We start from the raw sequence: 25,008 nt of genomic DNA on the forward strand, positions 1-25,008 counted from the left end.
GTCACCACGTGTGCCCTGGGGTCCCAGGGAGACCACATACCCCTGTGCTGTGACGCTTGGGTGGTGTGTGGTCCTCTGTGTCCTGGAGTCCTGTGTGTGCTTGGGAGATCCTAGCATCCTGATGGACTGCGTGTCTTCGGGTGTCCATGCGCTTTCAAGACTCCGGTAGGATCATCCCTGCTACAGGAGCCTCTCGCAATCCCCATCTCTACCACTGGCCTCATGGGCTCCAAGGGCCCGGCCTGGCCCCAGGGAAGGTGTTTCGCACCATCGGGGCAAGCGATGGGTGCAGCAGGCATTGTCAAAAGCACCATTAAATGCTATGCTGCACCCGTGCTCCAGCTGGAGCCCTGGAGGGCTGGGGGACATGGGGCCCATGTGACCATCATGTGCCTTGGGTTGGTGTTGATGCCTGGAGCCGCTAGGCTGCCAAAGAGGCAATTCACATCTGCATGAAAAGGCCCATCCTGCGGTCGGCTGCATCCGCTCCTTCCTGTGAGGCTCTGGGAGCCCTTCACCACGGCACAGAGCACCCTGCGGCTCCGGATGCTCTGGGAACAGGGGTCCCATGCTGCCATGGTGCCTTCCTCACCGCAAGCACCAGCACAGGTCACACGTGACATGCGTTGAACCACAGCCGGTGAACACATGGTGCTGGATGACCTGCAAAATCCCGCTCGCCCCCCGGGAAATGTAAATAGCAGGAATCGGGATGAACAGATCCCATCTTCCTCCCCCCACCCCTCCCGGCACACCAGTATGTGCCGGGAATGTTTAGCTTCACAAACGGAGGCCTTGGTAGCCCAGCTGGAAAGTGCCGAATCTGCAAAAGTGAGTGATGCAAGGGCACAACACAGGGAGCCAGGATATGGATGGGCCTGTGCCTGCCCCAGCCTCCTCCCTGAGCATCCAGGCTGCTCCCCAGGGAGCCCTCCCGGATTGATTCCGGGCAGCACAGCCTGGCTCAGCATCAGAGCCAAACACACAGCGTTACACAGCAGAAAAAGGGGAAAAAGCTTCGCGGGCAACAAGGCTGAGGTAAAAGCTGATCTCATCCCCTGCTCTGTAAGGTGAAGGTGGCGAGATGAGGGATGGAGAAAACAAAGAGGAGGGATGATTTCTGCTTCCAGCATGATGGAATGGCTGCAGTGCACAGAGGAGCCGCCCTGCACACCCCTCCAGGAGCATAGGGAGAGCTACAGCTCTGAGGGAGGCCCTGTAGAGTCCAGGGCCAGGTTGGATGGGGCTTGGAGCAACCTGGTCTAGTGGAAGGTGTCCCTGCCCATGGCAGGGAGGTTGGATTAGATCACCTTTAAGGTCCCTTCCAAACTGAACCATTCTGTGTTCTGCCGTGCCCCAATGCTACCAAAGCAGGGACCCTGAGCTCTTTGTCAGAGAGCTGGAAGATCCAGTGCTGTTTCATGGAGGGAAGGAGGCTACAGGCTCAGGAGCATGGAAAAAAAGCCTCCAGCCATTAAACAAGACAAGAGCCGGAGAGGAAGGAGGCATCAAATATGCTTGGAGGAGGCCAGAAGGGAATAAGCTGACAGGCGGCAGAGGGACAGCTGCTGTAGATTAGCTCTGCCTGCTCAGACAGCCCTCAGCCCCCACTGAGAGGTGAAAGGTGCCATGGTGGCAGCCCTGCCCCTTCCCACCAGAGCCCATCCCCACAGTGAGTGGGCGCCTGGAGCTTTGTGTCCACTTTATTGGAGTGGACAGGAGTTGGGGGGCAGTCACAGAGGGGTGGGGAATGACACGTGTTCTCGGCTCAGTCCCAGTCACCATCTCCTTCGGGGTTGTCATCTCGGGGGGGTTCCTGGAACTGGATGTTCGCCAGCATGTCCCGCATGGCTGCCATGAGCCTGTTCACCCCCTGGTTCAGGTCCTGCCCTGCTCCAGCCTCTTCATCCCCATCAGGCCTGAGATCCTCCTGCAAGACAGCAGAGACAGAGCGGCCATGCAGGGAGCTGCATGCCTGCAGCAGGCAGGGAGAGACGCTGCTGCTTGCCAAAAAGCATCAGGCTGCTCTGCAACCTGACGTTTAATACACCCTGCATATGCCAAGAGCCACTCCCTTTGCAGAAACACTATGCAGTGGAAACTGCTGTGTACCGACAGCAGAAGCGTGCTCAGATTCGCCTGCAGGAACCCAGTGCACATACCTGTAAGTTAAAATTTGGCAACAGCGAGCGGAAGAAGAGAGATAAAGTGCTTTCGTTGGATGGATGAGTTGTCCTGAAAGACAGAAGTTGCAGCAGGGTCAAGGGAGCAGCTTGGTACTCGACCTCACGCTGGGGCTGAGGCAGCACAGGGATGCTGGAGAGAACCATGATGTCCAGAACAGCACCCGACTGCCCCCGAGCCAGCCTTGAAGCAGGGATTTGGGGGATTCCTGGGGATTTGGGGGATTTTTCCCCCCTGGGCAGCCAGCAGCTGGCTACAGCAGTCACTAAAACCACTGCCAGGTTTGCTCTGAGCTGGGTCAATGCATAAGACATGTATGGGTTCACCTCAACAGGCCGTGCACACTGCGGCTCGCTGTGCTTCAGCCTGTGTTTATCCCAGACCACCCTGGTGAAGAAACAGCTGAAGTTGATCTGTGGCTTTTGCTTTAATGGCTGTGAACAGTCACCATCTCCAGTGGTGACCACCGAGGAGAAGCAGCAGGACCAGTCCCGCCTGTATATGCCACAAGCCAGGTAGCTCTTCCTCCGAGATGGAGGAGGACCATCAGCTCCGAGCACCCACGTGCACCCAGGCATGGGGCTGAGGGCTTGCCAGGAACATTTTGGTTGTGCCAGCCCAGAAGCAAGTAGTGGAGGAGGTACCTTTCTGGTCTGGTGTAGGAAACGATGGAGTCCAAAGGAGGCAACGGATCAAACCCCATCACAGGCTGTGAGGTCACCTCCTGGGGGGGAAGGAAAAAGAAGGGGTGAAGCTGCATTGCCAGCAGTAGCAAGCACCGAGGCATGGGGATGATCAGACCAGCTGGACAGGCCTGGGGGAGTGCAGTGCCCAGCCTGTCCACACATGCCCTGTGTGACGGCCTGGGAAGCTGAGCTATAGAGAGGACACTCCAGGGTCAGGTGGATACTTTTTGCTGGGTTTGGGGTTTAAGACATGCCCAGCATCTGCGTGCACAGCAGGGATGCGAGTGCCACCACAGTGCACACAGTGGCAGTGCCTGTGCCCCATCAAGACCCCTCACCAGAGGCAGAGCTGCCGTGGCCTCCTTCATCTCTGAGAGGATGATGTGCCTGTAGATGTTCCTGGGTGCGCTCTGGTACCGCATCTTCCTCCTAAAGCGGGGAGGGGACAGAGGACCGCACTGAGCACAGCTCAGCACAGCCACATTTTAATTTCTGCTTCTCTAGGTGCACCATCAGCTTCATCCCCGGCTCTGGGAGCACACGCTGTACTGGATGGAATCGGCTTGAAGCCAAGCTAAAATTGCTTGGCAGCTGCTGACCTCCAGACCAAGGAGCAGAACAGTTCAGGGACACTGCAAAGATCTTTCTCACTGGGCCAGCAGAGCAAACTAACTCCAGTTTAGGACAAGACCTAATGCCTCTCTCCTGCTTCTCAGAGTTGGGATGTGTTTCTAAGCTTGCCCTGTGCAGCACATGCGTGTGAGCTGTGCAGCCATTCCTGCCTCTACCAGCCAGCAGCCCCTTGGCCCTCCCCAGCACATGTGCTGGCCAAGGCTGGGGAAGCCCATGTAGTACATACTCCCTGGTGAGAGGTACAGCTCTTAATTCACTTCTACATAAAATACAGAAAAGCTTTTGCCTCCCTAGGCCCACTGTGTAACATTTGGCATCAGCAGCCACCATCAGAAGGGTAGTTGAGGGGCTCCCTGCCCGCTCTGTCCCCGTGTTCAACCACCCATGCTTGGTGTGAGCACTGCTCACCTCCTCCTGCTGCACTCACTTGTGCTCAGACTCTTCCACCAGCGGGTCCTGGGCATCCACCATGCACAGCACCTCGTGGACATTGGTCTCCAGCCATGCCATGACAGCTGGGTCCTTCCACAGTGAGTGAGTCCTTCCCACATAGAGGCATGTCAGCTGGTTCAGGGCAGGAGGCTGGCTACGGGAGACAGTTGTTACTCATGGTACTCTCCTCCTTCCCACCTGCAGGTCCCTGTGAGGGCTGGCAAGGGCTTGTCTCTGCACTGTGCTTTGGCTCGAGAACACAAAGAGAGGAATTGCAAGCTCCCTGCTTTGCTATTTCCATCTATCTTCATCAGTTTTTCTGTCTTTGTCTATTTTTGGGATAAAATCATGAGATGAAAGTTAATGTTGCCTTGACACGAGGAGGAGATCATTTGTGTGTTTAGGAAGACCACATGTCAGGGAAATCCAGACTGGCAGGAGACAGCCTGCCCTGAGAGCACACACACATTGCTCCCTCTCACTACAGGCAGCAACAAGCTTCAGCATGAACTTCTGACCCATCTGCATTAAAGTGAGGTGCGTCTATCAGCGTTATCTGGTGGCCATTATGGAAATTCATTATCAAAGCATCTAAGAGCCTACTCAGGAAAACCAAATATTCTCCTCCGCAGTTTTGTAACTCCATTAGCTGCCTGAGCAAGCAAAAGCCCCACTACCAGTAAGATCAATTCCTTCTCTTTACTGACAACATCTCCAGGGCTTACCTGATCTGAGCATTCAGCCTGAAAAAGGAATGGTTCGTGACCCTGGCATCGGGCTGCACACTGCAGTGATCCAACAACGGCATAAGAACTGCAGGAGAAAGACAGACAGCTCATTATCAACAGCCTGGTGAGGAGCACCACAGCATGGTGAGGGCTGCAGGGACACAGCTCCATCCTGGGGGGGCAGCACCCCATCAAGGCACTGATAGAAGACCCATATGGGGTGTGAGGATGCTGCTGGGGGCTGTGGTGTGCTCTGATCTCTGTGTGGATGAGGGAAACAGATTCAGGGTAAATGTAAAAGAACAACAAACTTTTTTTTCCCCCTGATGCAATAAGTTGAATTTTTCTGCACTTAACACTGCTGGCCTTTGAACCTGAACAAGGGTTTTATTTCAGTCACCATGACGAAAAAGATGGTTTCAGCCACCATAAAACTAAACCTCTGTTTGGGAGCTGGTTATTCTTGCCTATAAAGACACACCCTCCTCTGGGCCCAGAGGGGCTGTGCATCTCCTTTCATGGACAGCAGCACCAGCTTGATGAAAGCATGAGAGATGGGCACCCATGAAGAGCATATCTAAAACCAAGCAGTGTCTGGGAGGGAAAGCCAAGAGAGACTTGCTGTCTCTGGTCTGGGCAACCCTGGGGTGAAATATTTTCCTGCTCCAAGGCTCTGGTTCTCATGCTCCCCCAACTTGCCCATGACCATCTCTAATGAAGGGGCATCAGCTGCTCCAAGGAGGCTGTGCAGCACAGAGAACAATCACCAGTCTCTTCCTAGCACTCACGTCAAAGGCTCAGAGCTGCAGGGTGCCCTGTGTAGCTTCACCACACTCTCACCAGCCTTGCCATGGTGCAGGAAGGCTGAATCTCACCACCACTACTTCCCTGTGAGGGTGCTGAGGCGCTGGCACAGGGTGCCCAGAGAAGCTGTGGCTGCCCCATCCCTGGCAGCGCTCAAGGCCAAGTTGGATGGGGCTTGGAGCAACCTGCTCTAGTGAAAGGTGTCCCTGCCCATGGCATGGGGTTGGAACTGAATGACCTTTAAAGTCCCCTGTAACCCAAACCAGTCTGGGATTCTACCTGCCACCATGACCAGGCTGCCTGGTCACCCTCCGAGTCAGGGCTCCCATCTTCCACAGACAGAGGTGAACACCATTTGCAAGCCACAGGCAAACTGCTGTCTCTGCATTTGCCTGCCTGCGACCCAGCCTGCGCTCTCACAGATGGAGAGAGCGGCAAAGCCTGCGGGGACAGACTTACCGGAGGGGACAGACTTACCGCTTGGGAACATGACCAACGCGAGCTGGATGAGCCGGGTGGCTTTCTCCCGGGCCTGGCTCAGCTCCAGCTCGGAGCGCTCCTCCTGCTGGCTCAGGAAGAAATAGGCCAGTGGCACCGAGAAGGCAAAATTGGGCAGCTGGGACAGGTTCCGGTGACTCTGCAGATCAGAGGGACACGTTTACCGAGAAATGATGCTATGCAGAATCATCCCGATGGGGCTGGGCTGCACACAGGTTCTTGCTCACTCGATTAAGTTACTTTACAGCTGCTGGCTTGGTGCCCCCATCGCTGAGTAAGCAATTTGAATCTGTACAGTTGCTTGCAGGGTACCAGGATTACAAAAACAGCCCTCCCCCCAAGCCTTCACAGGTCATTCCAGTGTTGTTGGGATGGCAGCCTGACTGCCAGGCAGCTGCAAAGGGCTAACCTCCTTAGGAATCCCTCCTGCACTGTGACACAGCCCAGACAGGCCTCCCTGCTCTTGCATCAGGAAGCAGATTTTCCACCCCTCTGCCTCTCACCAGGGTTGCTTGTTGGCATCTCACCTCCCACTCCTGGAACATGCGGATCAGGAAGGTGTATTCTCTAGCTCGGAGGGACAGAAAATCGATCATCAGCAGCACACACAGTGGGTCATTCTCTGGATCAAGGCTTCAGGGGGAGAGAACACAAGGAAGGGAAATAAAAGTCAGTGTCACAACAGCTGAAATAGCTGCCCTCGTTTCTAAGTCAAACAAGACTTTCCCACTAGCATCCAGAGAACTTGCGTGACTCAGCAAGCAGGGAGAACAGGAACACGATTGTTCCCACATGGCCAGGATGACGGTTCAATGCCCTGCCCTCTCTTGTGTCCCTGCAGAGGGGTGACAGTGCCCCATCACCACCTATGAGGAAGACTGAAGCCACCACTGTACACCACCACTGAGACTCTGAGTTCTGCTCTACCAACCATCCAGGCACGCAGCTCAGTGGTCAAGTGCAAGGGTCACCCCGGTCCCATCTGCTTAAATCTCCTTCTCTACAACCACCTCTCTTCAAAATAGCACCAAAGCTGTGCCCAAAGCTAACCTGTGACACTGCATGTCGAGGAGTGGAAACAGCCCTCACTGAGCCTGAGAGTGGCAGCGCACCTCCAGAGTTTTTGTCCTGCCCAGGTCAGGTTTGGTGCATTGTTAGAAGTGTGTTTCCCCCAGCCTGCAATGCCCTGTCCTGTCCCCCACGGAATGGGGCACAGCCCTTGGTGAGGACACCTACCTCAAAATCAGCTTGCAGAACTCCAGGGCTGTGCGGGGACAGCCTCTCTTCTCCAGAAACATCAGATGCTTGAAGAGGGCCAGGAAGAAAGCCCTGTGTGGCAAACAGCAAGAGGTTTTAGAAGCCATATTTGGAGCTCACAAATGGGGACACAGAGCGAGCCCCAGCTCCCTGAGCATTAGCACTGTAGTGCAGCCTGGAGGGTCCAGGAAACCTGGCCTGGTGCAGTACAAGGTGCCACAGACCTCTCCACGTTCCCACCTCTTACTGCTTTTATCTCTTTGTGCAACTGTAGGGGCAGCACAGATCAGGGCATGGACTCCACAGACCAGGGCCGACAACTCAGACAACAAAAAAAGGGAAACCCATAACATCTGCATCCTGCCTTGTCCCAGCCTGCCCAGCCACAGGGACAGTGCTGCAGCATGCATGATGTGTTATCAGAGGAGCACTAGCACCCAAACTGGTGTTACAGATCGCAGCGTTCAGGTCACAGAGGGCACAAAGCCTGTCAGTGAGCAGGTCCTGGAAATGTGAGCAACCTCCAGGTACAGCAGTTCGGGATACATGACATGGGTCAGATGACTGGAAAATTCCCAGAATAAAGTCACCTTTCCCTGCAGCTGCAGAGCTGTCATTATGTAAAGAGCCAGGCGAGTGCCGGGCAGGAAGCAAAGTGACCAAGAACAGTCATAAAAACACTGTGACAATGCATGCCATTTTGGACTAAGGGGCACTGGTCACATGAAAAGGACGTGACAGGAAGGAACAGCTACTGCTACAGTAAGAAACCCCTTGGGAAAGAGCTTGGTAAAGAAGCAAGTGCTGCATTTACCCCAGCACCCATCTCAGGAGCTGCTGCCTTGCTGAGGGCACTGTCACCAACTGCCAGAGCCTGTTCTGACAGAAAGGGACATTCAAGGTCCCCCTGCCACCATGGATGACGCAGCAGACATTGGGAATCTGGGTCTCCGTGTCCAAAGTAGGCCAGGACACACTGTGACGGCTCTCCAGCAGACATGGGGCAGGCAGATGTGCCACATACCTGTTCTCAGGCCGCCGGTAGTCCAGCCTGCAGGTCCCACTGGTCAGACTGAAGACAGGGTGGAAGGCGCACTCCATGCTGTACAGCGCTCGCTCTGCAGGCAGCAAGGACAGTGTCAGGGCATGCCATCACCCCAGCACACCACACAGTCCCAGAGCTCACAGAAAGGCAATTCATTTAGCCCAGAAGACACCAAGAGCTCTGACCCCCATGATATACGCTTGCTCACAGCCTAGCAAAGCACAAAGCTACTGCAGACTATGTGGTTGCAAAAGATACACCCAGGGAGGTGAACCCTCTTCCCTTCTGTGGGAAATTAGATGATGCTCCAGTTGTGGAAAGTAACTCCTCTGGAGGTCTGGGACTGACACTGGTACAGCTGCCTCTGCCACAATTATTTTCACAAGGGGAAGCCAAAGATCCCATCCTCACCTTACCTCTTGCTTCTGCTATCATGCTGCAGAGCACATGCCTCATCTAACACCAAACAGCCCCCCTAACACGAGAGATTGCAGCATGGTCATACAAGGGACAGCATCCTCTGGGGTGCCTCCTGCTCAATGCAGCCCTGAGGAGCAAGCAGGGCCTGACCTGCAAGATGCTGGTCAGAGGAAGGCAAGGCAGGCTGGCCTGGAGGGCAGCGCTGGCTCACTGCAGAGGGGTAGGCTTCCTGCAGCAGCCCCTTGCACTGATGTATGTTGTAGCTACTAAGTCAGACTCTCCTCCTGTAAGGGATTTCCTGCTGGTGGGAATCCACCATGTCCAGACAATCCTTCTATTCATTTTGAAGGTGATCACTGATGTGCTTTGCCCCAGATAAGCATGTCTGTCTCTGTTTAAAAGCCTCCAGGAAAAGCTGCTGGTCTGCAGGACAATGGAAGGCTGAGGGCTCACAGCTCCAGTCGCAAACACAGAGCCAAGCCAACTTTGCTGGTTTGCTGCTTCCCTATGAACCAAAGCCAAAAGCCTTTGATCATTAATTCACATCAGGACCTCTGCTCCTCACCTCAGCTCTTACCTATGAGATCACGGGCCATCTCCTGATCCTCCTGCATCCGGCACACATCACTAAGCTGCAGAAGGGAGTCCACATGATATGGGTTCATCTGAAGCAGCAGCTACAGAAGAACATGACCTTTATTAGACGATGGCACAAATCACTGTATTCTCGTGCACTCTGCCTACAAGGTAAGCTCTGAAAGCCTGGCAGGGAGGCAAATGCCCTTACACCACACACAAGAGAGAGAGGCTGTTCCTCCTCCGGGATCTGAAGGTGAAGAAACCCTGTCCCACACCATCAGAGGCAATGCTCAGACTGTAATGCAATGCTCGGGACACACCTCATGTGAAAAGCTGAAAAAATGCATTAAAAGAACCTAAGAACAGCCATACTGGGTCAGAGCAGAGGTCCATCTCACCCTGTCTCCAAAATTAGATGCCTGGGAAAGAGGGCACAAGGCTGGGCATACATGATGGCTCCCAGCACACCCTAAGATGCCAACTGTTAGGGGTTCATGGACCCCTCTATCAAAGATGCCGTCCACATTAGTGGCATCTCCCCTCATGAATTTGTTCCCTTCCTGACGCAGGTACCTTTCCAGCACCTCAGCTCTGCAACACAGAAAGCTGCCACTTAAGCACACAGTGTGAAGAACTTCTTTTCATCCCAACCTGCCAGCTCTGTCCATGTGCTGAAAGGAACAGCAGGGAGATCTCTTCCCACTCAGAGCACGATCTAAGCCCTTGATCACAGCTTCCCTCAGGCAGCTTGCTCCAGTCAACCCAGCTCTTCCAGTGCCAGGGCCATGCCAGGCCTTTGATCATCTCCACTGTCCTCTGAATCTCTCCCAGCTCCTCCATTCCCTTCTGAAGGGGAGGGCCCAGGACTACATTCAGGAGTCAAGAGGCACACATCAGCCATAATTACATTTTTGGTTTATTCTCTATCTCTTAATAATTCTTGGCATTTTCATCAGGTATCAGGAGGACATTTTGATACATCTATTGCAACTGCAAGATCCAGCTCCTGAGCAGTAATGTATTAATTCTTTTCCAGACTTCAGAATAGAACTTTAACCACAAACCCCTTCTGCATTCACTAATTATAAATGGGCTACTTTTCCCAAGCACCTCAAACTCAGTTTCGGTATTAAAATAGTGAAACCACTTTACATTTCCTCACAGTTTAGTTTGAGGATTTTCTTTCCCATAAACTGAAAAATGCAGCTTCAAAAGGTCCAGAAGTTGTGCAGGATGGTGGCCAGTGCAACCACCTACAGTACTAAACCATTATTCTCTGGACCGTCCCAGCCCAGTGCCTTTGCCTCAGTGCCACTTGCCTGATGTTTTACCCTCTCTTTGCTTGCTCTTAAGTTCCTTTTCAGTCCTTTTTGGAAGAGATGAAGCACCAGTGGTCATGGTGATGTCAAAAAGCACTCTTCACACCCAACTTGTCCAGCAAGACCCTTTCAATCCACTAGCAAGAGCAGTAAAAGCACTCACTGAGCAGGACTCCCCCCAGAATAAGTTTTTTTTATGCTGAGTGACAGCAGCAAGGCAATTACACTGAGACTGTGGTTATTGCAGATAAACTGGTTGGGGTTTGAAGTACTTCTGGCATCAGCAAAACCAGAGGTTAAATTTTACCCTTAAAAGAAGAGTAGAAGACTAAAGCTGCAGTAATATCATAGAATGGTTTGGGTTGGAAGGGACCTTAAAGCTCATCCAGTCCCAACCTCCTGCCATGGGCACAGACATCTGTCCAGAGGAGGGTGCCTCAGCACCCTTCCAGGGAAGAACTTCTGCCTAAGAGTTCATCTCTATCTCCCCTCTGTCAGAATAAAGCCAGTATCTTCAAACATAGCCAGACCCACTTAACAGGGACAGAGCATAAACATAAGAATGCATCACAGGAACCCCAGCCTGCTCTGCAAAGCAAGACCATGTTTGAGCTGCCCTTAAGATACTGGCTCTTTGGTGCATCGCTGCTGCAGAGGAATTATCTTGCATCATTTAATGCAAATCCCTCCATCCAGTCAGCAGGCAGCATTTATGAGCTGGAGAGAACAGTGACCATGAGCAGAGGGTGGGAAAGCAGAAAGAAGTTAAGTTTTATTTAGTAGACAATGGCCTCTTTAAGAAATGTCTCCAGGGTATGTATCTGAGCTCATGTGGCCAGGGTTTTCAGAGCAAAAATACCTCCGTTATGGTTCTGCAGCGTGCACAGCAATTTTACCACTGTTTATCACTACAGACTATAAATGTTACCATTCCACCCAACAAGGCTGGACACACATGAAGAACTTTCAATACAAAGACTGTTTTGCTGAAATATCAAGACAAGACACATTTTCACTTATGCAAGTTTATAAATAGAACAGCTATAGTTTAGATTCCCATTTAAAGATCCATTTATACAGTATTTTTCCTCAGTTGAAGAGCTGAGACAAGGGAGCTTTATTCCTACCCTTTCAGCCAAAGCCTTTCAATGGGCTCCTCTTCCAGATGGCTACATGGCATGTTCTTGGGCAGAGCTACCAAGGTTCTGCCACCATCCACTGGACTTCATTTGCACCAAGGTGCTCACTTATCTTAGTGGAGCTCAGCAAGCAACACTACCTCACCCCACATGGAGGGGGCACAGGGCTCTACTGCTCAAAATGAGACTGGCAAAAAAGAGAGGCCCTGGTATGCATCAGCCCACCTCCCCTGCCAGGGAAAGTGGCTGCAGGAGGTAAAAGCATGGGCAACCTGATTTCACAACCTACCACAATGTTGTTCGGGTCCATAGACTCTACAGCATCCAGAAACTTGAACTGCACTTGCTGGTACTCGCGATGGTGCTCGAATGTGAAGTACTGAACTCCTCTCCTGGTGTCCACCAGCTGCATGGTGATACCTACAGGGTGCATGGGAGATGCACAGCAGCAAGAGCACCTCTTCTGCTCTCTTATCACACAGAAAGCTCATTCATGTCACTGAGTCCAAAGCCAGACGTGTCTTCAGAAACTCCTAGAAAATTTCACTCCTTTCCCTCCTCTCATGAGTCAAAGTCCAAAACCCACTATAGAAGTGCAGGCCACTTGCCTTCCCCATGGATATCAGAAACATAGAACGGTTTGTGTTGGAAGGGACCTTAAAGCTCATCCAGTCCCAACCCCTGCCATGGACAGGCACACCTTGCACTAGAGCAGCTTGCTCCAAGCCCCTGTGTCCAGCCTGGCCTTGAACACTGCCAGGGATGGGGCAGCCACAGCTTCTCTGGGCACCCTGTGCCAGCGCCTCAGCACCCTCACAGAGAAGAGTTTCTTCCTTATATACCTAAATCTCCCCTCTTTCAGTTTGAACCCCTCAGCCCTTGTCCTATCACTACAGTCCTTGATGAAGAGCCCCTCTCCAGCACCTTTGTAGATATATATATTTCAGCAACACTGCTGTTAAGAAAGGAAGTTCTCATCACCTGCTACCTCCAGGAAGGGAGAAAAGAACCCCTCAAATACCAAGATACAACACAACAGAGTTCTCCCTGTGAGGAAGGAGGTTATTTCCATCAGCTGCAGAGCAGCTCCCTTTCCACATCAGCCAGTGCCTATCCTGGGCCTGGCAGCTGACGAAAGCAGCTCTGGTTTCCATGCACTGAGGCTCTTGCAGTGCCTATGCCAAGGCAGCAGTACCAAAAGCCTCACCTGTTTTGCCATAGCGTGGCCAGGTATTCTTTGGAACTGTCAGCCACGTGCTGCGGACGTGCTGGCGCTGCCTCTGCCTTGGCCTGGGGAAACAAAACATGACACGTCACAGTTTCTCTGTACTGACAGAATGAGGAGAGCTGAAACCAGCCAGAAAAAGGATGATCCAGGGGAAAAAAAAAAAAAAAAGAGATCCAACTTCTTCCCCATCTGCAGCCATGCCACAGGGCTTTTGCCCAGGAGTTTAACATGTCTGCCTTCAAGACACAACATACTTTCACTCAGGCTCTGCTTTACTTGAAGCATTTCTCTCTGGGCCAGCCAGTGCCTCCAGCATATCCACTTCAATAGCTTCTCCCTCGTTTTTATTCCTGCCAAGTTCTCAGATGCTTCTTTGCTTCAAACAGCTTCTCAGTCCCATTGAGAGAGCCCCACATGCCCCTGACTCACCTCTCTTCCCAGAAGTGCCTTCAAATGTCAACTGATTCAGTTTAAGCTGCAACCAATGCAACCAATGCACTTGTTCACAGCAGAAGGAAACCAGAAATTGAGGCTGCTCTAATAAAGTCATGCTTCCTCCATAAGGCACTGCTGCTTCTTCCTCAAGCAATAAATATTCTTCCACAGACTCTCTAAGGGAAAGTTTTTGCTTTCACCATCACTGCTCTGAGCTTAATCCTTTCTTACATGCACACTTTCTAACCAGCTCGTGAAAGCAAGGAGTTTATGGATGATGCTGACCACAGTGCAATGGATAACTGCACAGAGACCTTGTGCCCAAACAGCAGGAGGTTTCCTAAGCCCCTGAAAACAGTGTATGAGACCCCCTAGAACATATTCAGGGTCCAATCTGTAAGACATCAGACTCTGGGACAGACACAGGAGACAAATGCTGGAGAAGGAAGAAAGAATCTAAGAGTCTACACTCTATGAATTTGAGTGAAAGGATTTTAGAAGGTTGTTTTGATGGTAAATGAGCGGGGATATCAGCAGAAAAAAAAGCAAATGCTATCAAAAAAACTGCAGAAGTCTCACTTACTAACAAAACAAATATTCTCCTGCCCCAGCACGCACTACTAAATGAGTAAGACACTCTGAACCCTGACTCCCTGCCCAGGTATGGCACTGGGGACTCAGCAAGCTGCACTCAGGGAAGGACAGACACACCAATGTGGACACTGAAAGGGTTTAATATTAAGTTCTGGACTAACCTCTGATCACCAAGTACGGTGCGAGCCCCAAAGTATCTCTTCAACTCGTTCTCTGGATTCAAGTTTCTGAGAAGATTGAAACAAGAAAGAAAAGCAGTTAAACACAGCCCAAAGTTTCACACTCGAATCCTCTCCATCAACCCCAAGTGCTCTGTACCTCAAGCTGCCTCTGGCCAAGCCCCCCATCTGTCACACACACCATGGATCTGACATAACACACAGAAAGGAGACTAAAGCTGGTCAAGAAGAGGGGGCATCAAAAGCCCTGTTCCACCAGGAGCATGATGCCCTCCTGCTCTGCTCCAAAGACAGCACTGAGCTGGAACATACTTCTGCTGCCCTCTCCAGGGCAGCTGGGGCCTTAGTCTGGGATAGTCCCATGTCGGCCTCCATTCAGGAGCACACAGCTGGGGTATGTGTGCCTGGAAAAGACAAGGTACCCGCTGCTGAGTTTAGCAGTAGCAGCCTACAACTCAGGGCAAGCATCCTAACCACAGCATGGAGGCTGGCAAAGATTAATAGAGACATCTCATAACAAAGCATAGCAACACCTACAGTTTTCTTAATCTAACATTTGGCTCAGAGAAGGGAGATGTATTTGAGAGGGGTTTCTCTCTGCTGCCCAGTAAGCCAGGCCTGAAGAAAGGGAGTGGGAAGGTTGAGATCCAGCACTGCCATCTCTCACCTACTCAGAGATTATCCAGCTCTCAAAAGTTTCTGAATGTTTGTTTGACCTGAGAAGTCAGTGGAGCTCAAAACCACCTTTGGGTAAACATTCTAGTCCTACTGCAGTGTCTCTGAGCCAGCTGTGCTAGCCTAGACTCAGTTTTGACACAGTGTGACTGGGGGTTTCAAAACCAGGACTGGTTGAGTTGACCCAGCTACTAATGTTATCTCCAAGAATAGGAAGAGCTACCAGCTTCTGCACCAGTCCAGGGCTCTGAAACACAGTGGACATACCAGCCAGCCCACTCCCAGCAGGTTTCCTGGTGGGATACAGGAACAGATGTTACAGATGTCAAGCCTGAGACAGGTTCAGCCTCCAGCTCCTGGACATGCTTGGTGCTTAGCCCACTTTGTTGATGGTGACATGCAGGAAAGGTTAGACAAGTCTAACTTGCTTTCCTGGTGAAATTAGCTCCTGGCATTGCACAGCCCTCCTTGGAGGACAGCACATGGTGTACTGGGACCTGCTCTCCTAGTGCTGGGCTGAATGCAGCCTGTCACCTGGCGAGGTCAATTTGATGTCAAAGCTAATGCACCAGTATTCTCAGCAGTTCTGGAGAGATTCTCCTACAGTGTATGTTAGGCTGCAAGTCACCTCTGGAGGCTAATCTGGTCCAGTCGCCCACTCCAACCAGGTTCTGACAGCAGAGAGTATTAATCACTGCTCAAAACCAAACATAGATCTAAGAGCAACAGTTAGAAATGGGGGTCTGCACAACCATTCCCACAGCCTCCTTCAAGCAAGGTGCTGAATTCATGGCCAGATCACAGTGGAAGGCTCCCAGCTCTCTTCCTTGGGGGAATAGAGATCTTCATCATACCAAAGGCCAAAATCAGGATGGGAGGAGGCATACCTGTGCTCTACATAGAGCAGAGGCCTGCTGTCTGCAATTATTCCACTTTGGGTCTGCTGCCATAGCCCACTGGTATCCTCAATCTTCTCCAGCAAGCTGTCAATGTCCTCCAGGTCATTGTCTTCCTTAAGATAGGCAAAGACAAAGCAGTTATTACAGAGTAAGTCACCACAGCAGAGATCACACCCCACTGCCTCCAGGTCCTTCGGTGCCTCTCGATCTCTGTGCGACACCATCTACTGCTCACCCTGCTGCTATCCCACTGCCTTTGTACTCTCTTATTGAGACCTCCTGCTCCCCACACAGCACTCAGGAATGCTGCCCAGAGCCTGCCTTCCCTTCTCAGCTGTCCCCAGAAGGACTGGCTGCTCTTCCCCACTGGCTCAAGGTAGCACAGCACTGTTGCTATCCTAAATCTGAATATGCCAGCTGCATCTATCTATCCCGGGCAGGAGCTGGCAGGAGGTCTGGTCTCTGGTCTGCCCCTTCTTACCCAGCCTTCACCCGGTTTTGTTTGCTTTATTTCCACTACAAGCCCTAGAACATTCTGAACTGTTGGAGTGATGATTTCAATCCTAAATTACTTATATAATTAGTCTGGTACCATCTACTTCCTATGGAAACACTAAGCTACTTGTGGTGTAAGCCCAGCTGGTAACTCAGACCCACACAGCGGCTTACTTCCCTCCTTCCCTCTCAGCTCCCAGCAGGATGGGGAGCAGAACAGAAAGAATGTAAATCCCATGGGTTGAGATAAGAACAGTCCAATAACTAAAGTATAATACAAAACTACTACCACTAATGATGTGAGATAATGGAAAACTAAAAGGGAAAGTGAAAAAAAAAAAACAATGAACACAAGTGAGGGACAATGCAATGGCTCACCACCTGCTGACTGATACCCAGCCCAGCCCGAGGGGTGATCTGGGCTTTCTGGGTAACTCCCCCCAGCTTCTATAAAGGGCATGACTTGCTGGGGTATGGAATACCCTTTGGTTAGTTTGGGTCAGGTGTCCTGTCTCTGCTTCCTCCCGGCTTCCCGTGCTCCTCCTCATGGCAGAGCATGAAACTGAAAAGTCCTTGATGGGGGAAAATGCTATACAGCAACAATGAAGACATCAATGTTCTTGGACTAAAGCCTAAACACAGCACTGCACCAGATATCAGGAAAGAGAACAATAACTGTTACAGCTGAACCCAGGACCACTCAGTACTGCTGTGACCCTTTAATAAGGTATCAAACCTGCTTGATTTTAACCCAACCCTAACGTATTGCATTCTCACTTTCCCATCTTCCAACAACCCAAAGGATACACCCAGCATTGCACATCCAACAGCTGTGGAACACTTTTATCCTGATTTTCCTCTGGTTTTACCCAGAAATAGCAAGTGACACATTTCTTATACGGCCACTTCACATACTCCTCATGATGAACGTGGGTGGAACATAGAATTCCATTCAGACACCCAAACAGAACTGAAAGCTTGCCTCTTCCAGCTAAATATAGCCACTCCACATGGAGGGGGTACATGAAGAGTGCTTAACGTGCTTTGCATTTAAGCACTCAACCAAACGTAGTATTATCTCGAGCTGGCAAATGGAACTGCCTGTTTCTAGGTACGAATTCTCCCTAGAGCTGGCAAATGTCACCCTGCTGCTTGTCATTCTGAGACTGCGAGAGGAAATGAGCTCTCTGGGTTCTCTGCCTTGGTTAACTCACTCCTGAGCTCATCCAGCTGAATTCCCAGGGAGGAGGTGGCCAGCCAAGCACTGACACTGGAGCCACAGCTCACCCTTCAGCGCTGCAACACAGTGTGGCTCAGGATGCTGCGCAAAGGATCTCACTTGCATGAACAGTTAAGATACAGTCAATATAGTTAAGATTTCACTATCCTTTCAGCAGCAAACTAGCTCCCACTTGAAGTTTATTTCAACTGAGAAGACCAATAATGTGGTCCATTTAGGCTCCTAGCCTAGCTGAAGTAGACTACCAGCCTAGCACTATCAGATAAAAGTACGTTCAAGCACACAGATTCATCTCAATTTTTATCTACAACACACAGAGACACTGGACAAAGTCCTTGCTCCAAGCATGCTTCCTTAGGGGTAGACAGCTTAGTGAGAATCACTGTCTCCTTGCTCCCTTCACCACTGAGTGGATGGAGCAGGTCCCATAGGAATCACATGTGGCAGATGCTCCTGTCAGCATGTCAGCAGATCTTCAACTGCAGAAACAGTGTGCAGCTGCGCATGGAGAAGAAGGGAACATGGATGATGGAATCTGGCAGTGGGAGCTCTGCGAGGCTCTGCAGAGCCAAGAAACCTGCCTAAGCAGAGCAAGGAAAATATAATTAAAACAGCTAAACTTCCTACACAGGACCCCTCCTGCATGAAACCTTGAAGCAGAGATGAAAGAAGGTGCTGCTGAAAGGATTTCACAGCCCTAAGCACCTGCAGAGCTGTGCCAGTCTTGGCTGCCTGAAGGACCACAGTCAAAAGCTGCTATTGCTGTTTCATGATTTTCAAGGAGTATAATGCAAAAATGGAGCATTTTTGCCTTGGAATCTTTTCTGCAGCTACCTCAGTTACCACTCTGTCTAACCCCATGGAGAAATTTGCACAATCACCAACTCTGAGAGCAAATGCAGACATACCAGAGTCTCTCCTGCCAAAGTCTTCCTGGTTTTCCTTTTCTTTTTCTTCTTTCGCGGCTTGTTGCTCAACATGGGCTGCAAAGATAAACAGGACAGCTGTCAGTGTGCCTACAGACAGCAAGGATGACAGCTCCACAGGGAGACAAGCACAGGGATCAGCACAGAATCATAGGATAGTTAGGGTTGGAAAGGACCCTAAGATCATCCAGTTCCAACCCCCCTGCCATAGGCAGGGACACCTCACACTAAAGCATGTTACCCAAGGCTCTGTCCAACCTGGCCTTGAACACTGCCAGGGATGGAGCATTCACAACTTCCCTGGCCAACCCGTTCCTGGGCAACCCGTTCCATTCTCACACCCTTACAGGAAAGAATTTCCTCCTTATATCCAATCTAAACTTCCCCTGTTTAAGTTTGAACCCGTTACCCCTTGTCCTGTCACTACAGTCCCTAATGAAGAGCCCCTCTCCAGCATCCCTACAGGCCCCCTTCAGATACTGGAAGGCTGCTATGAGGTCTCCACGCAGCCTCCTCTTCTCCAGGCTGAACAGCCCCAACTTCCTCAGCCTATCTTCATAGAGGAGGTGCTCCAGTCCCTGATCATTCTCGTGGCCTCCTCTGGACTTGTTCCAACAGTTCCATGTCCTTTTTATGCTGAGGACACCAGAACTGCACACAATGCTCCAGGTGAGGTCTTGCAAGAGCAGAGTAGAGGGGCAGGATCACCTCCTTCGACCTGCTGGTCACGCTCCTTCTGATGCAGCCCAGGATACGGCTGCTTTCTGGGCTGCGAGCGCACACTGAAGCCGGCTCATGTTCAGTTTCCCACTGACCAACACCCCCAAGTCCTTCTCCTTGGGCTGCTCTGAATCTCTTCTCTGCCCAACCTGTGGCTGTGCCTGGGATTGCTCCGACCCAGGTGTAGGACCTTGCACTTGGCATGGTTAAACTTCATGAGGTTGGCATCAGCCCACCTCACAAGCGTGTCGAGGTCCCTCTGGATGGCATTCCTTCCCTTCAGGGTATCAACCGAACCACACAGCTCGGTGTCATTGGCAAACTTGCTGAGGGCGCACTCAATCCCATTGTCCATGTCAGCAATGAAGATGTTGAACAAGACCGGTCCCAACCCCGATCCCTGAGGGACACCACTCGTTACTGGTCTCCAGCCGGACATTGAGCCATTGACCACAACTCTTTGTGTGCGGCCATCCAGACAGTTCTTTATCCACTGAGTGGTCCATCCATCAAATTGATGTCTCTCCAGTTTAGAGGCAAGGATGTCGTGTGGGACAGTGTCGAACGCTTTGCACAAGTCCAGGTAGATGACATCAACTGCTCTACCCTGTCCATCAGTTCCGTAGCCCCATCATAGAAGGCCACCAAATTGGTCAGGCAGGATTTCCCCTTAGTGAAGCCATGCTGGCTGTCACCAAGCACCTTGTTGATTTTCCTGTGCCTTAGCATGCCTTCCAGGAGAATCTGCTCCAAGATTTTGCAGGCACAGAGGTGAGACTGACTGCTCTGTAATTCCCCGGGTCATCCATTTTCCCCTTCTTGAAAATGGGGGTTATATTTCCCTTTTTCCAGTTCTTGGGAACTTCACCTGACTGCCATGATCTTTCAACTACAATGGACAGTGGCTCAGCAAATTCATTTGCCAGCTCCTTCAGGACCCGCAGATGGATTTCATCAGGACCCATGGACTTGCACACGTTCAGGTTCTCAAGATGGTCTTGAACCAGATCCTCTCCTACAGGGGCACAAGGTCTTTGTTCTTACAGTCCCTGCCTCTGCCTTCCAAGTATTGGGGGGTGCGGTCAGAGCCTTTGCCAGTGAAGACCGAGGCAAAGAAGTCATTCAGAACCTCAGACTTCTCCAAATCCAGGGCAGCCAGTTCTCCTGATAGCTTCCAGAGGGAGCCTATGTTGTCCCTAGTCTGTCTTTACTCACAATGTACCTATAGAATCCCTTCCTGTTATCCTTAATATCCCTAGTCAGGTTTAATTCTAACTGGGCCTTAGCTTTCCTAACCTGGTCCCTAGCATCCCAGACAACATCCCTGTACTCTTCTCAGGCCACCTGTCCCTGCTTCCACCTTTTATAAGCCTCTTTTTTCCCCCTAAGCTTCCTCAGCAGCTCCTTATCCATCCAAGGAGGTCTCCTGGCCCTCCGCTGCACTTCCTTCTATTTGGGATGCAACACTTCTGAGCTTGGAGCAGGTGATCCTTGAGTATCATCCAACAGTCTTGGGCCCCCTGCCCTCTAGGGCTGTATCCCATGGAACCTTACTGAGCAGGTTCCTGAAAAGGCCAAAGTCTGCTCTCTTGAAGTCCAGGGCAGTGAGCTTGCTGCACACTCTTCTCACTGTCCTGAGGAACTCGACCATCTCGTGATCGCTGCATCCAAGGCTGCTCTGGAGAGTCACATTTCCAATGAGCCCTTCCCTGTTGGTGAGCACAAGGTCAAGCATGGCACCTCTCCTTGTCGGCTCCTCTGTTACTTGCATAAGGAAGTTGTCTTGCACACAATCGAGGAACCTCCTGGATTGCTTGTGCCGGGCCTTACCGTCCCTCCAACAGATGTCAGGGTGGTTGAAGTCCCCCATGAGGACAAGGGCCTGTGAGCGTGAGGCTGTTGCTATCTGTCTATAGAGTGCTTCATCCACAGAGGCCTCTTGGTCAGGCAGTCTGTAACAGATCCCCACAGTAATGTCTCCCATTGCTGTTCTCCCTTTAACCCTGACCCATAAACTCTCTGTGGACTGCTCACCTCTCCCCAGACAGAGTTCCATACTCTCCAGCCTGTCCCCAACATCAAGGGCAACTCCCCCTCCCCACCTGCCAGGCCTGTCTTTTCTAAAGAGCCTGTAAGCTTCCATTCCAACACTCCAGTCATAGGAGCCATCCCACCACGTTTCTGTGATGCCCATTACATCATACCCCCGTAGACGTGCACACATCTCTAATTCCTCTCGTTTGTTCCCCATGCTACGGGCATTTGTATAAAGGCATCTGAGCCGAGCTCCAACTGAAGCCAGCTCATTGGCTGGAGCAGCTGGGATATCTCTACATTGCCCCGATGTCCTGGGTTCAGCAGTAGCAGTCATGTTTTTCCTTTGTGTTAACTGGTGCAGTGCTGTGTTTTGACTTCCAGCTTGAGAACAGTGTTGGTGAAGCCGATGTTTTCAGTTGTTGCTAAGTGATGTTTACCCTGACCAAGGACTCTGTGAGGCTCATGCTCTGCCAGGGAGGAGGGGAAGCTGTGAGGAAGCAGGGACGGGGCGCCTGACCCGGGCTAGCCGGGGAGGTATTCCATACCACAGCACGTCATGCCTGGGGTGGGGGGTAACTGGGAGTTACCCGGAAGGACAGGGGCTTCCGGGTGGAACTCATTTTCTTGGCCGGTGGTATCGTATTCTCTTCCCTTGTTATTTTCCCTTATCATTGTTGTAGTTGATAGTAGTGGTGGTGATTTGTGTTGTACATTGGTTGCTGGACTGTTCTTGTCTCAACCCGTAGGAGTTGCACTCTCTCGATCCTCCTCCCCGTTCCTCCGGGAGCGGGGAAGGGGAGAGCCCCGGTGCGGGGGCCGGGGGGACGGACACGGACCTCGATTGTTGTCAGCTCGGCACCACTCACTGGGAGTGAGAGAACAAGTTACCTGACTGGGTTTAAACCACGACACCCGAGCATTTATTATAGGTGCTGGCAGCTGACTGGGAATGCTGGGATGGAATGATGCCCCCCTCCCCAACACACCTAGTTTAAAGCATCCTTGACCAGCCTGGCAAGACTCCTACCAAAACCGCTCTTCCCCTTGGACCAGCTCCGCCAGCCCCCAGTAGACCTGGCCTCCCAGATTGAATCCTGTGTTCTAAATACCCAAACCCTTGACTGTGGCAACACCATTCTAACCATTTGTTAACCTGCCCAATCCTCCTAGCCTTTTTAAGGACAGTCTGAGGTCCAGAGCCCCTAACCACCTCTCCCAGGGCGCTGTAGTCCTTCTTTATGTTCTTCAGGCTACTGCTGTCTGCATCACTAGCACCCACAGGGATGACTAGAAGTGGGTAACAGCATGTCAGGAGGGCCCTTAAAAAAAAAAACAATATTCATTCCTTTAAGCTTGCCAGTGACTGGAAATTAAGTCACCAAGAGAAAGTGGAGAAAAGGACCAAAGGTTTAAGCCTCAGCTGACTTTCATATCAATGTCTGAGACTAGAAAATCAGGCAAGAAACAGTTTAGATATGCCAGGTGAGGAGGAAAGGTTTCATTCCTCCTTCAGTTTCTAGGGTAAACTGTATTTCTATTTTTCTAACAAACATTACAGTTTCACCAGTCACTCAGATCTCCACAGAAACCTGCCAGAAAGCACTACAGAGGTCTTTGCTCCACTGGCCATAGTGCCTGGCAACCAAAACTCCAAACTCTGAGCCCCAACAGGTGAGGCCAGGAGGATAATTGCACTTCTCTCACCCTGACCCTTATCTCTGGTGAGATACAAGCTAGACTTACAATGTCAAATTGTTGATTAAAGCGCTCCTTTCATTATGAGCTACTGCAAGGAGACACTTCTGAACTAATACAAAGCACAGGAGGGAACCCTAACATGGAACAACACAACATTATAGGGAAGACTACGCCTGGTATTTGCTTGGAGTCTTCACACCTTCCTCTCCAAACACTTCACTGAGCATCCACCCGCCAGCCCAAGGTCCATGTATGGTGTGTGGTGTAGAGCTTCATTTGGTATGCAGCAAAAGGAGCAAAGAACCAATCTCAGTTTGAAAACCCCAGGGTGTTTTCCTCCTGACCTCAGTGCTCATGAGGACACAGCATCAGGTCCTTATCAGGAACATTCCCTCTGAGGTTCAGTTACCGTTTGGTCCGGCTGCACTGCCTCCTCTCCATTCCTCTGCCTGTCGCCTTCAGCCTCTTCAGTTAAAGCCCTGTTGCTGTTCCCTTCTGCTGCATCCTGTGTGCCAAGCCAGGTGTCCACTTGCTCCTCTCTAGACGGCGGCTCATCCTCTGACTCCTCAGCGGTGATCTGCACACAGAGACAAATAAGCTGCAGAACCAGCCAGCATGGGGCTGTGCTCTGTACTGTCCTGAACCCAGGGAGCAGAATTCCCCAGGGATCCAGTCTGCTCCTCTCCCATCTGCAAACAGAGGAGAGAAATGCTGCAGAAGCAGCACAGGGCTCAGCTGCCTGAGCAGCTTCTCCAGCAGATGGACAAAGATGACCCCTTATTTCACATGTGTCACCCAGGAGGTACCTGAACAGCCCTGCACCCACTGACTGGCTGCAAGGGAGCACAAGGCCACAACACCACATCTATGGCACGGCTCTGTTTGGGCTCTAACTTGCGACGAGCTTGTGCTCACACACCCAACCCCTGGGGAAGGAGACTGGACAGCAGAACCGTCCAAGGAGTGACCAGAACCCATCACCCCAAGGTCCCATCTGTTCCATCAAGGTCCCTGACCTCCAGCACCGAGACCTAGCGACACTGGAAAGGCGGCAGAGACATCCTAAACCCAGTTTCACCCACCGCTTGACCACCCCAGCGCCCAGGCCCAGCTCCAGCACATCTCATCCTGGTCCCCCCAACCCCTTCACAGACCTTCCTGTTCACTCTCAGTTGCTGCCCCTTGAGCCCTCCCTTCACCCCCACATCACCCACGCCTCTCCTCTCCCGCTCCCCAGCCCCCGAGTCACCCCCAGCCACGCACCACCCGAACCCCTCCCTCCCACCCCAGCCACTGACCCCATATCCCCCCCCCTCCCAAAACGTCCCCTCCGTGTCACCCCCCTGGCACTGCCACCCCTCTCGGTCACAGCCCCAGCTCACCCCCTCACACCTCCCCGGGCTGCTGCCACCTCACGCAGCCCCCGTCCCCCCCGGCCGCCCCACAGGCCCCAACCCTTGTCCCGAGCGCTGTCAGCCCTCACCAGCTCGAAGCGGTTGCTGACCCCGCTGCGGGCGGACCCGTGGCGTCCCTTGGAGGGGGCGGCGGCTGTCGGGGGCCCATCGCAGCCAAGCTCAAAGCCCAGCTCGCCCAGGCCCGGCTCCTCCTGGCCCCGCTGCTCCCCCCGCAACCTCCTCAAGGCCCTCCGCGACATGGAGCCCTGCCCGCACTGCGCCTGCGCGCACCCGCCCCGCAACACTGCACGTGCGCGCTCCGCCGCCGGCACGCCCCCTCCCGCCCCGCGCAGGCGCACCGCGAGAAATGTGCCGCGGGCTGGGGGCGTGGCAATGTGCGCATGCCCACGGGTCCCCGGCGGGGTCGTGGCGGGGTCGCAGCCTGGGGGCGTGGGGGCGACCCCAGGGCAGGCTCTGGGGGGCGCAGGGGGCACGGGGGCCAGGCTGGGGTGTCCCGGGCACACGGGGGGCAGGCGGGGGTGTCCCGGCCACACAGGGGGCAGGCTGGGGTGTCCTCAGCACATAGGGGGCACGGGGGGCAGGCTGGGGTGTCCCGGGCACACAGGGGGCACAGGGGCAGGCGGGGGTGTCCCGGGAACACAGGGGGCAGGGGGCCAGTTTCAGGGCATGGGAATGGGGCAGCAGGGATGTTCTCATGGGATCACGAGTGGGGCACAGCCTGGGACAGGTAAAGGGAGGATGGC

At 52.4% G+C, this 25,008-nt stretch overlaps 1 protein-coding gene across 1 annotated transcript; it reads right to left on the minus strand.

Moving 5' to 3' along the window:
• Window positions 1-1,692: 1,692 nt before the first annotated feature.
• Window positions 1,693-24,504, minus strand: TCF25 (transcription factor 25). The gene is made up of 18 exons (XM_057401967.1): window positions 24,334-24,504; window positions 23,260-23,427; window positions 18,378-18,452; window positions 15,723-15,847; window positions 14,143-14,208; window positions 12,932-13,014; window positions 12,014-12,144; window positions 9,265-9,364; window positions 8,247-8,340; window positions 7,202-7,294; window positions 6,493-6,598; window positions 5,945-6,104; window positions 4,661-4,748; window positions 3,931-4,089; window positions 3,209-3,299; window positions 2,829-2,908; window positions 2,163-2,235; window positions 1,693-1,930 (listed from the first exon to the last, which is right to left on the minus strand). Exons 1-18 carry the CDS (start codon window positions 24,502-24,504, stop codon window positions 1,769-1,771), a joined length of 2,025 nt encoding a protein of 674 aa, XP_057257950.1. The 3' UTR covers window positions 1,693-1,768.
• Between the last annotated feature and the right edge of the window lie 504 nt (window positions 24,505-25,008).

The sequence above is a fragment of the Pezoporus wallicus genome, unplaced genomic scaffold (assembly GCF_028554395.1).
Source record: "Pezoporus wallicus isolate ANWC-B61680 ecotype Strahan unplaced genomic scaffold, APGP_CSIRO_Pwel_v1 contig_10187, whole genome shotgun sequence".
Taxonomy (NCBI): Eukaryota; Metazoa; Chordata; class Aves; order Psittaciformes; family Psittacidae; genus Pezoporus; species Pezoporus wallicus.

Coding starts and splice junctions, on each gene's coding strand:
- TCF25 (XM_057401967.1), bottom strand. CDS start 24,504: ATGTCGCGGAGGGCCTTGAGGAGGTTGCGGGGGGAGCAGCGGGGCCAG. Junction 23,428..24,333: donor TCAGCAACCGCTTCGAGCTG/GTGAGGGCTGAC, acceptor CTCTGTGTGCAG/ATCACCGCTGAGGAGTCAGA. Junction 15,848..18,377: donor CTTTGGCAGGAGAGACTCTG/GTATGTCTGCAT, acceptor GCCTATCTTAAG/GAAGACAATGACCTGGAGGA.